Genomic DNA, 13,892 nt, shown 5'->3' with positions numbered 1-13,892 from the left:
CTGGGCAATAGTAAGCACTTTAATAAATGTTAGCTCTTTTCAGTAGTACTGTGGTAAAAGTGTACGGTAGGGGCAACAGACATACAATTGAGGGCCAAAAAACAGGATCTAGAACTGCCAGGAAATGAATCATTTTGATAGAAGTTACCCCAGAGAAGAAGGGGTTAGGGCAGGAGGGAGCGGTTTATGAGCAACAAGGCACAGAGGTTGATAATGTATGGAGCGAGATCAGACTGCAGTGTCAATGCTCTGCATAGAGAAGCAAGGTCCAAATTTTGAAGATCGTTTAGTGCTATGTCAAGGAAGTTGGAGGCCAAGCTAAAAGTGGTGGAAAAACACTGAGGAAATTTAAGCGGGGAAATGAAGAATTTTGATGAGGGGAATTATGGGAAACTCCTTCCGTTTTAAAAAAAGAGCATTTTGTCAGCTGGGTAAAGAGTGACCAGAAAGTTATGAGGTTGAAGACAGGGAGACCAGTTAAGTTTTTGCATTAAACCAGGAGGAAAGTGATGAGTGCCTTCATTAAGGCATTTATTTGCTCTAAAAAAAATTAAACCCATTAAATTTTTATAGACAATATTCAAGGATTCATAGAGTAATTTGTGTAGTATTTATGCAGAATTGGCCAGTATATTTGTTCCTCTTAGGTTTTATTGTCTTTTAAAAATCATCCATTTTCCATTTAACTGTATTTAAAAAAAATATTTATCAGGAATGATAGAAATTATATTATCAATAAGCAGTAGATTAAATATCTATAGGAAATTTATGTTTACCTTGAATAGATTATCATAGTTGATCTTATTCAGTAATAGTTAATTTAAGCCCCAGTCTGCTTTATTTTTAAAAATGAATAGATAAAGACCTAATATGATTTTGAAATGCTTGCCTGAAACATAGCCCAGTTGTCTTTGAGATGTGACTAGATGACTAACTTCCATTACTTAACTCTGCTTTTATGTCATCATTTTGAAGGACTATAATCCAAATAGTGGTTTGAAGAACCTCTCTTTTACTTTCAGTTTGTTAGATGAATTTGATCATTTTAGCATATCCCTTCATATTTTCACTTTTTTATGTCTCAGTGTTATATCAGAGTTTATGGCAATCTGACATTTTGCACAAACACACCAATTTGTCCTTCATAATAAGAATATTTTTTTCTCTCTTACAAAATCTGACATTTTATGGTAAATATCAAGCTATTAATCTACTTCTCTATTCCAAGCACACTTAATGCAACTTTTTCATCAAATCATAAATTCAAAATGTTGATCATTATGTTAATGAAAAATATAGCACATCTTTAAATCAGGTTTTAGATTTTGGACGTGTTTTCAATATGAATTTGCGTTTAAGCTCAAATGGACAAAATATCACTGTTGCTATAGTTTTGGCTCACTCTGATTTTTAGCATGCCAGTTTATCGGTTATTTGGGGCACTTTATAAACATGGGGAAAATGAGGATATTGTGAAGCTTTAATTGGTTTCCTGATTTTGATTAATTTTCTTTAAGTGATATTGGATAACTTGAATAAAATCATTAAAGAAAAGAGAATTTCAAAAGTGCATTTTTCTGGCTAAAGTCTTAAAACTAACTTTAAATTCGACTTAAATAAATTTTCATATTTTTCACGGGGATGTAAAGAGTCATCTTATAGCCATAGCACCAGCCAATAGAAATCTTTCTAATTAGACAGTTAGAGATTTTAGAGTCAGAAATGTCCCGTGTCCTCTAGAGATACACTCTCAGGGAAACTATGAATATAGTGTTGTTTTTGTTGTTATCGATTTGTCTCACTGTTTTCTAAATAAAATTAGCTAAATGATCAAGTGATCACTCTTTTAAAGCAATCTCATTTTTTCCTCCATTGGTTAAAAAATAATGTTTCAGGTAATACCTTCTGTTTTGGACAGGAAGATTGTAGTCTAAACTAAGTCACCTTCTGAAAGAAATTCCAAGAAGCCAACATAGTTAAAAATGTTTATTGTTGAAATTAAGAAATTGAGGTAAAAATACACATTAAGAAACCATTTCTGATACCTTGATTTCAAATTATTTACATTGTAGGTAAAATTATAAATGGTAGATATTATAAAATTTTTTCTGTGATTATAAACAAAAACATTTTATACAGAAATGCATATTTTTCATAACATCTGAACTCTACAACGTATGTAAATTTTATAGGGGAAAATAGTATTTTATGATCTGAAATTAGAAGGTACTTATAGTCTGTGATTATTGATTTATAAAAGAAATTCAAATAAATAAATAATTTTTTAATGTTTCTCAGAATAACATCTGTACCTCCTTCCTTTCACGGCTCTTCATAAGGATATATAAAGTCCTAAGAATACTCTCGTGCTGAATTTTGCTATTGTTATTCATTTATTCAGCAAATTTTTATTAATTGCTTACTATGTACTATGCACCAAATACTGTTCTAGGTACTGGAATAGTGCCATGGGCATTATGAGCAAGGCTACTATTCTCAAGGAGTTTACATTTTAGTGGGAAAAGCTATTTTAACTAATGATCAACCAATAAATCAGATAATTTCAGACTGAAATATAAAAGAAGTAGGTTTACACAAGAGTATAGAATAGGGGAGAGGGCAGCTACTTTATATAAGTGTCTTAGAGAAGTATGATATTTGAGGTGAGCTCTAGATGATAATGAGCCAGCCACATGAAGACCAGTTGCCCAGTATCACTTAGAATGCTCTCCCTTTGTCTCTACTTACTCCTGTCTCTGTAGGTCTTTCAGTTTCATTGGAAGGGGCCTGGAGTTGCTGGACGCTCTTCCTAGATAGAGAAATGCTGAGAAAATAGTCAGATACATTTGCAACTAATGCTAGTATCATTTCTTTCTGCTACCCCTGCTTTTTTCTCCTGTCTTTTCTCAGTACTTCTGCATGTTTTTAGTTACCAAGGAGTGATTTCTTGTCCCACATATGTTAATATAGACAGTAGGATACTTTTAATGGTTTTTTTCATTAGAATTACCAAGTTCTAAAACACTATATAATTTATAATTGTTATTACTGTTTCTGTCTACCCTGCCACAACCACTAAGAATCTTTTCTTCACTGATATATCCGAGAACCTGACATGGTGCCCAGAATATAATCGATATTCAGTGAAATATTTGATGGATGAATACCTTGACACTCCAGAGAGAGAATATTGAGAGACAATCTGCTTGAGTTAGTGTTTGCTTGGTCTTGTTCACCAATGCGACCAAATCTCCTTGTATCTGCCTTCCATTTTTATGCCTGTGCCTGAGGACGGACTGTCTGACACAGTATCTTCCATAGGCTATCTCCTGTGGAACTTCCTATAGAAAGTCTCAGGTGGAGAAACATATAAAAAGATTTGCACAACACATTGTAATGCTGACTTTCCATTTGAACAACCAATATCAAATGCTGTTTAGCTTGAGTCCCCAGAGCCCAGATGGTATGCTAAGTATAGAGACTGCTTGTGCCATCTACATTTACTCTTGAGTACAATTATATTAACAGATCAGTTACATATAGATAATACAATTAAAGTTTCAGAATGTTTTAGTGCTTTCGTTCATGATTGTAACTTGTAGATCCTTCACTTGACTGCTTTATTTACTCAGATATTCTTTGGGAAAAATGCAAGACATTGTAGATACTTTCATTTGGGTCTATGTTTTGCTTACTTGCCTCAAAACATGATTTTTTTCCCCCAAGTTACTTAGCTGTATGGACCCAGAAAGGGCAAGCAAACCATAATAAAATTCTGCAGTACCAGCTTGAATCATGTACTTTGCCAGTCTAAATTGATTTTAACACTGTTGGCTGTTTCCACTGTTTATGCGTAACTTATCTTGAAGGAATGCAAAACCCTTTATAGGTTAAAGAATCAGAGTGATTATAATGATTTGCATTGACAGTATGCAAAGAAATTAGTGGCAAGACCCATATTTGAATATAGATGTATTTTTTCCTCCCCCCAAAATGTATCACTTGTTTTTTAAAGATGTCTTGGCTCTGTTCCTCTCCCCAGTTGGAACTTTTTTCCTTTGTTTCCATTTTCTCGCTCTGCTCAATTTTGATTTCACTTCCAACAGTTTTTCCTCAATATGGATCCTGTCCTGGAATAGAGATTTGACTGGTTGCTTTTGAAAATTCATGTGGCCCAAGCTGTTCTAGCTCCTTTTGGAACTTCTCAAGGACCCTTTGCACTCATATGCTCTTGGACTAGGCAAAACCACTTACATTTTTACCTTCTGTATTCAGTGGGCCTGCCTGGTTCCAATGAATGCCTTTTGGATTTTCCTGTTGATTCCCTCTTCTTACACCCTCACAGACCCTGGTACCATATGTGTCTGGTGTTGTGGTTTATCCGTACCTGCTCATGTTTCGGCATTCAAGAGGAGGATAATTTTTCACTTAACTTTGTTGAAATTGTTTTCTATTTATTTTCTTTCTGCAGTTTACCTGCCATAGATAGGTAGGTAGGTAGGTAGATAGATAGATACTGAGTTTTTTTTTTTTAATGTGGAAACTCAGTGATATTAAGATACTATGCTACCACTGGCACTGTCCACCTAGAACTCGGCCTCACAGATTATATTTCTTAATTTCCAAATAGTTAACTTGTTTTGATTATATCCAAAATTATAGCTTTAATTTTGATTTTAATCTGATAATATAGTACATAAAGTCACTACCATTTGGAATTTTTAAGTAGTTTCTCTGCATAATGTACACTGTCTACTTTTCTACATGCTCTGTGGATTTAACAAAAGATTTGTTTTCCTATTTTATATGCTCCTGATTCTTTCTGCTCTGTTTTTAACAGACCTTTCTGGAAGTTCAGTCTGTAGTTGCTGTCAGTACTGACTCACATTACATACTCGTCTTATGTTCTCTGTTTAGATTAACATTCCCACCCCTTCACTGAAAGTGCATTTGTTTGTCACCCACGAAGTTGATGTTGTCAAATGTAATGGTCATAGTCCCATCCTCATCTTACTCAACCAACAAAACCAGCCACTACTTTCCTCTTGCAAGATTCCTTTCCCTTGGCATCCTTGACACAATACTCGCCTGGTTTCCTCCTACTTAATTGTTCACTTTTTTGTTGTTGTTGTTAGCTCTAATAATGCGGTGGCCCTGAACATCCTCTTAGAAGTTTTAAATGAGTCATATCCAATCTTCACCAAGGCTTCTCACCTTTCACTCTAAATTATGTGCCCATCAACTTGGTTTTGCCTCCATGGCTACTACTCTTGTGCAAGCTACTATCATGTCATAACTAGAAAAATCTAATGTCCCTGCTTTCCTCTATCATCTCTTTCCCACCCAGCAGCCAGAATGATATTTTTCTTGAGAGTTAGATCATGTCATTTCATGGCTCAGGCCTTATAATATGTCCCAAACTTTTTATCATGCCAAGGACCTAGGTGAATTAACCCCCGCTTGTCACTCTGAACTTATTTTTAACTTCTCTGCCCCTAGCTCACAGTACTCCAGCTCTTGTGACTTCAGTTTCTCAAACAGCTCTAGCCTAAGTGTACTATTCCCTAAGCCTGGAATCCTCTACTGACAGATCTTTGTGTGGGTTTACCACTCTTATTATTTGTATGTCCAGCTCATATATCATGTCTTCAGTGAGGCTGCCCCTAACTGCCTAATCTCAACTAGCTACATATCCTTCCACTGCATCACATCACTTTGTTTTTCTTCAGAACACTTACCATTGTCGAAAATTATGATAATCCACTTATGAGTCTACCTGGTTATTTTTTGCCTCCTGCTATTGGGATGCAAACTCCAAGAGACCAGAGACTTTGTCCTGTTTACAAGGTTGTCACCAGCTCCTAGAACAGAGCTTGCTTAAGCAATATTTCTTTGACTATTTCTTCATAATTTGAATGACTGAATAAATTAATTTTTGTCTGCTTTATCAGATAGGTTATTAAAGAGATATACATATTAAAATTTATTCTGTAATTATGTTATCTAATTCTCCTTATAAGTCCAGACATTGTGTTTTCACTTATTTGGCCTGTGTTTTTGGTGCATATAGGTTTATTATTTTTATTCATTTTTTGTGCCTTATACATTTTATTTGACCAGATTTTGATTTTGAATTTCACTTTGCTATTGATATTATCCTTCATGCCTTCATTGTTGTTGTTTCTAAGAGCCAATTTTTTTTTTTCACAATCCTTTATATTTTGGATATAAGTGTGTCACTGCTATAGATGTGCTTTCTATAAAAAAATAAAGCTAAATTATGCTTTTTAATGTGCTATGGAAATCTCTCTCTTTTGATGAGGATTCAGACTGTTCACATTTAGTGCAATTGCTTCTATATACTTTATCTTATTCCTTTATTTTTTAATTTATTTTATGTTATATGTATTATTTATTTTTTTTTCTTTTCTCTTTTCCATACATTTGCTAATTTATTCAAGCCTTTATTGAAGTTCTTTTTCTTCTTTTTCATTTAGATATTTCTCAATACGGTCTAAGTTTACTTTCCTATTCCAATTTATCTTAAACCAATTTCATTGACTATGATTTCAAAATAATTATCCTTTTGAAGATTATCCTGTTCTCAATTGCTGTGTTCAGAATCATCTTTCCATGGATTTAAGTTACTGTTGACAATATTGTTTGATAAGCTCTGTGTCTAAGATACTCTCATGGACAGTACCTGGAGAGAAAACTCATCTGTATCTTTTCCATTTTAAAAGATGGTTTTTCTTAAATCTTTTAAAACATTTTCACCTAGAACCAATCTCCTACAGCAATTGTCTTTCCTCATTGTATAAATGCTCTGTAATTATTCAAATGCTTAGAAGCTTTTTGGAAATGAATGTTATTATATTTAAGCTTTCATGTATATACCAAAAATTTAACCATTTTCTCGACTGGCTGTAATTCTTTATTTTATGTAAGAAACAATATTTCTTATTTTAGAATGCCATTTCAGTTCCTTGCCCTGAAAGCAGGGACAATTGTGAGACTCATTTCCTTTCTTTTCCTTCACTCATGAATTATATCCTCCTCTGTGTTTTGTCTAATGTCTGAATATGGTTTTTCCATACATTTTGTATAGTTTTCTAGTTCTGTAAGACGAGAGAAATCTCATCCTTGTTAGTCCATTTTCACTGGAAGGGGAAAGTGTATTACATGTTTTTGAAAATTTTTCATAAAAGATTATTAAAGGAGAAGATTTCAAGAACTTAATTGTTTAGCTTCAGCTATCTGGGAAAATTCACTTATGTTGACCAGCTCCTTTATACATGATGTAAAAGTATAATATTTACTGTATTATACTATATACCAGATATTATGGCAATAATTTTATTTCTATTAATTGAGTTAGTCTTTTCTCTAACACATGAGGTAGATGCTCTTATTATTGCCATTCACATATGGGACAAAAATAGGTTAAATAGTTTTCTAAAATATTTACATCTAGCAAGTGAAAAAGTTGGATTTTCTCTATTTCTGTATCTAAATAGATATTCTCTATTCAGATGCTACATTATTGACTAGTACACTCTATAATACTTCCTCAAGAAACGTGTTACAGTAGGATCTCTATAATGTTAACAAAAGTGGAGAACAATTTTAGCTTATTGATTTATTTCTCCTCTCAAAATTCATTAACATGAAAATATAAACTGAGGTGATGTATTTTATTCTTGCAGGGGTTTATAACAAAATAGTTGTATGCAGCTTCCCTAGGCAAGAATATACAAGAAAAACTATTTCCCTCAGTTTCCTTAATACAGTTGAAATTAAGTTTTTCGGCACACAAGCAATTATCAATTGTATTGATAGAAAAATGTGATAATTATTAGATGAAGAAACTCGTTTGCATGTTTTAGTTAGGCACATTTAATATGTCATAGGATTTCACATGAAAGTCTTAGCATGCATTACGGAAGTAATTTTATAATAGTTTTCTTTTTTTTCACATCTTTATTGGAGCATAATTGCTTTACAATGTTGTGTTAGTTTCTGCTGTACAACGAAGTGAATCAGCTATATGTATACATATATCCCCGTATCCCCTCCCTTTTGAGCCTCCCTCCCACGCTCCTTATCCCACCCCTCTAGGTCATCCAGAGCATGGAGTTGATCTCCCTGTGCTATGCAGCAGCTTCCCACTAGCCATCCACTTTACATTTGGTAGTGTATACATGTCAGTGCTACTCTCTCACTTCATCCCAGCTTCCCTCCCCGCCCCCCGAACCCGTGTCCTCAAGTCCGTTCTCTACGTCTGCGTCTTTATTCCTGCCCTGCCACTAGGTTCATCAGTACCATTTTTTTTAGATTCCATATAATCGTTTTCTTAAGCCATTTAATGTTATAGCCTGTGCAAAGGTCATCAGCAGTTGGTTATATTAGGTGTTCTCAATGAAATTTTGATTCCAGCACATATGATTTATAATATGGTGATCCAAATTTCTTGATGATTTAAAAATATTGTATTTACAAATGCCATGATACATCACCACTTTGAAGAAGAGCATAGATTCAGTAAGTTTCAAACTTTCTTTTATTTTGATTTTTCAGATTGCATTCTCACAACACAATACAATCATGGATCTTGTGCAGTTTTTTGTCACCTTCTTCAGGTAATTTGCTTTTACTGACTTTGAATTTGTTAAACCTATGTTCTGATGTATGTTCTATCAATCTGTTAGGTAATTTATCAGTTCTTTAACCTTAAATATGATACAGTGTGTCTTGAATAGTTTTATATACTTAAATATATACCACAGAGCAGAAGAAACATACTTGACATATACTTTTGCAAGTTTATTTTGCTGTAGTACTATTTAATAGCTAATTGATTCAGTGGAAAGAGGATGATAACCCTGTGTTCCCCTGTCATATAAGTAATTAAAGCCTGTTTTAATTAATAAAATTAACAGTGCATTCACTGTATTGATTAGGTCCATCTCCTAGCATTGAAATCCATATCAATTCAATTATTTCTTGGATTTCTTAGGTAATTATTATATGTGCTTAGCAATGTGATGAAATCTGCAGGGCATGAGAAGAAGTACGTATTTTCTGCCCTCAGAGAGCTTATAATCTAGAAGTACTAAATATGACTTAGGATATAGCATAGTTTCCTGGAATGTTAGTTCTTTGAGATATTAACAGTAGGTTCATTAAAAAGTGTTACATAATTAAATACATTTGGAAAATGCTGTGTATACTGAAGTTAAATAGGGCTTTTTTGGTTTGTTTTTAACTGACATTACTTCTCAGAGTTTTTTTTTTTTCTCACAGTTTTTAATATGTTAATTTGCAGTGTATCTTTCTAAAAGAGAGGGCGGAGTTTGTAGCATTTCTCAAAACCTAAAAGCTCTCTTCGTAGAACATCTATTTTCATTTCCATGGGATGTAAATAAAGAAACACTGGGCGAGGAGAAGCAGCTGAGTTTTAGTGGTAGAATATCTGTGTGATGGCACCTGAGATCATCTGGATTAGAAAGAATGTTATTTTTGTTAACATGATTATGATGTGTACCGCTTATACTGGTCCACTAGGTGCCTTTGTGTAAATTAGACAATTGTGCCTCCTTCTGGCAGGTATAACCCCACATCACAGCACACAACTTTACAAACAGTGCATGTAATTTTGACCTTCACTCACCAAGTTGTCTGGGCTGCGCTGAACAGCAAAGAACCTGTTAAACCAAATCCTTAACACAGATGATATGCCAAGCACTTTCCTCAACACCAAAGTAACCATTATTGGTTATCTTATAACGACACCATACAATCCTAATACCTTATCCACAGAAGTTAGCAAACATTTTCTGTAAAGAGCCAGTTAGTAAATATTTCAAGATTTGTGGGCTCTAAGGTCTCTGTTGCATCTAAACAACTCTGCTGTTGTGGTGCTAAAGCAGCCTCAGCCAGTATGGAAACAAATCGGAGTGGCTATGTTCCAATAAACCTTTATTACAAAAACAGCTGCTAGGCTGAATTCTGCCTGTGGACATAATTTGCCCAACCCCTGATCTAACTTATGCCTGAATACCTTTAATGACAGGAAACACACCATCTCTTGAGATACCATTTTCTATCTTCAGATAACTAATTGTTCTTTATAATTGAGATGAAACCTGCCTCCCTGTAATAGCTCTTCTCATTTACCCATATGGGCTCATACATAGCAAGTCTCATCTCTCTCATCTCCATTTGCAGCCCTCTGGTTTTCTAAACTCTTTTCTCCAATTTACACATTCTCTGTTCGTTTATTCACTTCTTGTTGTCAAAATCCTTGCCATGTTGGTCACTTTGCTCTGAAAACAATCATGTTTGTATTTGTCCCTTAAAAAGTATTAATTTTCAGAATTTAACGCTAAATCATATTTATCACTAACATGTGCAAAGTCTATTCATACTTTAAATTTGTCCCTTAAAAATGAAATTTGAGGAAACAACTTTTTTTAAAATTAATTTTTTTGGCTGTGTTGGGTCTTCGTTGCTGCGCACGGGCTTTCTCTCTAGTTGCAGCAGGCAGGGACTACTCTTCGCTGTGGTGTGCGGGCTGCTCATTGCGGTGGCTTCTTTTGTTGTGGAGCACAGGCTCTAGGTGCGCGGGCTTCAGTAGTTGTGGCACATGGGCTCAGTAGTTGTGGCTCGCGGGCTCTAGAGCGCAGGCTCAGTAGTTGTGGTGCATGGGCTTAGTTGCTCTGCGGCATGTGGGATCCTCTTGGACCAGGGCTCGAACCCATGTTCCCTGCATTGGCAGGCAGATTCTTAACCACTGCGCCACCAGGGAAGTTCCGAGGAAACATCTTAAATATATTTAACGTTCTCTGATTTCGTACTTCTGAATATTAAGGGATATTAAGCCTGTTAATTAGGTTACAATGTTTTTGGAAAAGTATTAGAAGTTGTAATTGAATGAGCCTTATTTAATGCATAAAAATAAAAGTTTTTGACAGAATAATGTGGATGTTAATATGCTAAAAAGTTTACTTTTGTGTAAAAATTCACAAAGCTGAATATATATGTAAATTATTTATATGTTTAGGGTTTTATTTTAAGCTTTTGAATTTGTGTGCATGTTTAAGTTCAGTAACTCTTTTATTAAGTAAAAGAAAGCTAGTGTTAATGTGTACCATGTCTTAGAGATGATCCTATTTATTATGTTGTCATCATGGACAAAGTAATATAAAATATTCTAAGCGTCACGTGAGATAAAGTATAGTTAATGGGTTTTTTATCATTAAAATTTTTCTCAGTATTAAAATGTAAATTAGACAGTTTTCTAATTGTCTCCTTGTTAAGAAAAGAAAATGCACAAATACTTCTAAGTTTATTATTTTTTTAAATAAAGCCACTGTTAAATTTTAAAAGAGAGTTTTAGACAGGTCAGCATTTATGGACATCCTTCAATCAGGCCGCTATTACTGCTATTGCTGTTTCTGAGTTATTGAAGTAGCATAGGTGAATGTGTCAGCCTTTCAGTTTAGCCATGGTTTGATGGAGGCCAGTTCATAAACTTTGTGTCAGTTTTTTACTTTTATATTGGGCATAGTTCTGGTGGTAAACATAATTGAGTCAGTACTAGGAAGATCACTTATAGGCATAGCCTGGCTCTGCTCTTAGCTTTCTGTGCCATCTTAAGTAGGTCACCTAGCATCTTTAAATCTCAGTCTTTTCATATCTAGAATTAAAGGATGTTGTTTTTAGAGTGTGTACTATAATATAGTGAATGATGAGAAAACTGAAAGGAATTATTTTAAAAATAAATACTTGTTTCTGGTATGTAAAATGGAAAAGTAAGTCTGTGTGAATCTGAATTTTAAAAGAATAAGCCTGGTAAATTAAATGGAGATATATCAGGGACCACTGCCCCTATACCATTTAGATTTTTAATGGTGGTTCTAATTTTCACTGTCCCACTGGAATTACATAATGTTTTTGATTTACCATCTTGACCAGATGGCAGGTATTTTCAGAGGTTGCCACTTGATCTTTCCCACTATGATAGATCTTACCCCACAGGCCAGGGATGCAATGTAGGGGTTACTCTAATCACCTTGTACATAAATTCTAATTATACACTTGAGAAGTAGGGAACTTATCACTGGGTGGATGCATAGACACAGTTGGCCCACTATGATCCAGAATTTAGCCAGAATTTCTTACCTGGACCCTGGAGATACCCCAAGTCTAACAAGGGTTCATGATGGTATTTTAGTCCTTGGGTATCTCTGTGATCTCTAACCCTGTGTCTTATTGTAATCAAAATATCTACTTACTCCTCTTGCACTGTGTACATACCCATGTATATACCTGTGTATATACCCAAATATACACAGGGCTCTTTGTAAAGGAATCATACACAGGTCCCTTTGGGGATCATTTTATACACTTTCCAAGATGTTTCAAAATGTCTTTTCTTCTATGGACTCAGCCACCTATTCAGTGGGTTCTGGATTTGTAAATTAACTCATCTGGGAGCTGAGCAGAGGATCATGATTTTCTCTTGGCAACAACCTCAGCCTTTGTTCCTCCATTCCTACTTACAACAAAAGTAAATGTTAAATAGCACCGTTGTTGGCTGCCCATCTATTTTGCCTCTCGAGATAGATACCATCCATTATTAATCATCCCACAGCTCCTTGTGGGCCAACACCCTTGTCTGCTCCTCCAGTCTTGTTGAACTTTATCCTCATTGTAGACCCTGGATTCTGTCAGTTAGGCACTGACCCTTGATCTTTTTTACTTTGGGGCCCCATCACTTAACACCTCCCTTTGTCACTGCCTCTCCTGTTGTCAGCTCTGGTCTGCAGAAGAAAGCCACCAGTGAACTTCTTAGTGAAGCTGGTGCCCCTTTCACTAGCAAATTTCTCATGGCCTTGGTGACTGGTACGTCCCATAGAAAGTAATCTACCGGCCTTACATAATATATCAATTCCAGTACATTCCCTCCTGTCAGCTTTTTTATTCTTTTCTCTTTCATCTTCTAGGGCAACTCAGGCATTTCCATTTCACTTTGCCTTGGCCAGTGCTTTTTCCAGGCTTATAAGAATCACTTCCTCATCAAGTTTTGCCCCATCCCCTGGAGTCCTCCATAGGGTATTATATCACCTGGTCCTGAGACTCTGCACCAAAATTCATGAATTCTTGTTTATCCAGGCTTACATTCCATCCCCCCTTGATCAAATACCACCAAATTCCAATTCCTGACATGATCTCCTGGCTGCTGCCAGTACATGCTAGCCAATTCTTGCAGCTTTTTCAAGTATATAATCTTTTCCCTTTCTTTTCAGGCCAAGATGCATTATTCTGTCATTAAATTCAGTTATTAGTCTAGCAATCAGGAGAGGAGGTGGTGGCAGCCTTTACGGGGGGTGACCCTATTGTCTATTACTAGAAACGGGAGTTATAGAACCAACATCCTCAGAAACGTCTATCTAGATAGTCCATTCTAGGTATTCCTATCCCATATTTCAAGAGCTCCAGTTTTCCAACAGTGGCCGTTGTCTTTGCATAAGATGACTGCTTTGGCTGAGCAGTCTATCATCTCTGGAGCTCTGCAGTTCTAACAGTTAGATCATCAGTCTGCTGCTCATTCATATTGGCTCCTCCACTGTCAAGAGGTAAGGGCCTGATTTAAAGCTATAAAAGAGACTCTCTAGCTCGTATATTTAGCCTGTAATGTTTATTAGTGGCCTTCAGTCTCTCATTATCCCTCTGTAGGGTCAATACAAACATAGCAGTAGTCAGCCAGCTCCACTCTCTTTTGAAAGCATTTTCCCCAGGTCACCCCTGGTGAAATTTTTAGCAATTGAAGCCTTCTTCCAGGGACTGTCTGTGTCTCATCTAGCAACATGGATGGTTTCTCTTTAGCC

At 35.4% G+C, this 13,892-nt stretch overlaps 1 protein-coding gene across 2 annotated transcripts in view; it reads left to right on the top strand.

Annotated features, from left to right (window-relative positions):
* Nucleotides 1-13,892, top strand: part of ATRNL1 (attractin like 1) — a 682,506-nt gene that overhangs the window by 276,577 nt on the left and 392,037 nt on the right. For both annotated transcript variants that reach the window (XM_067709302.1, XM_067709301.1), the window contains exon 25: nt 8,578-8,639. In XM_067709302.1, coding sequence (XP_067565403.1) covers nt 8,578-8,639 — 62 coding nt within the window. The remainder of the gene's footprint in view (nt 1-8,577; nt 8,640-13,892) is intronic.

Source organism: Pseudorca crassidens, chromosome 16 (assembly GCF_039906515.1).
Source record: "Pseudorca crassidens isolate mPseCra1 chromosome 16, mPseCra1.hap1, whole genome shotgun sequence".
In the NCBI taxonomy this organism is placed as follows: Eukaryota; Metazoa; Chordata; class Mammalia; order Artiodactyla; family Delphinidae; genus Pseudorca; species Pseudorca crassidens.
This window is presented reverse-complemented; position numbering and strand designations above follow the sequence as displayed.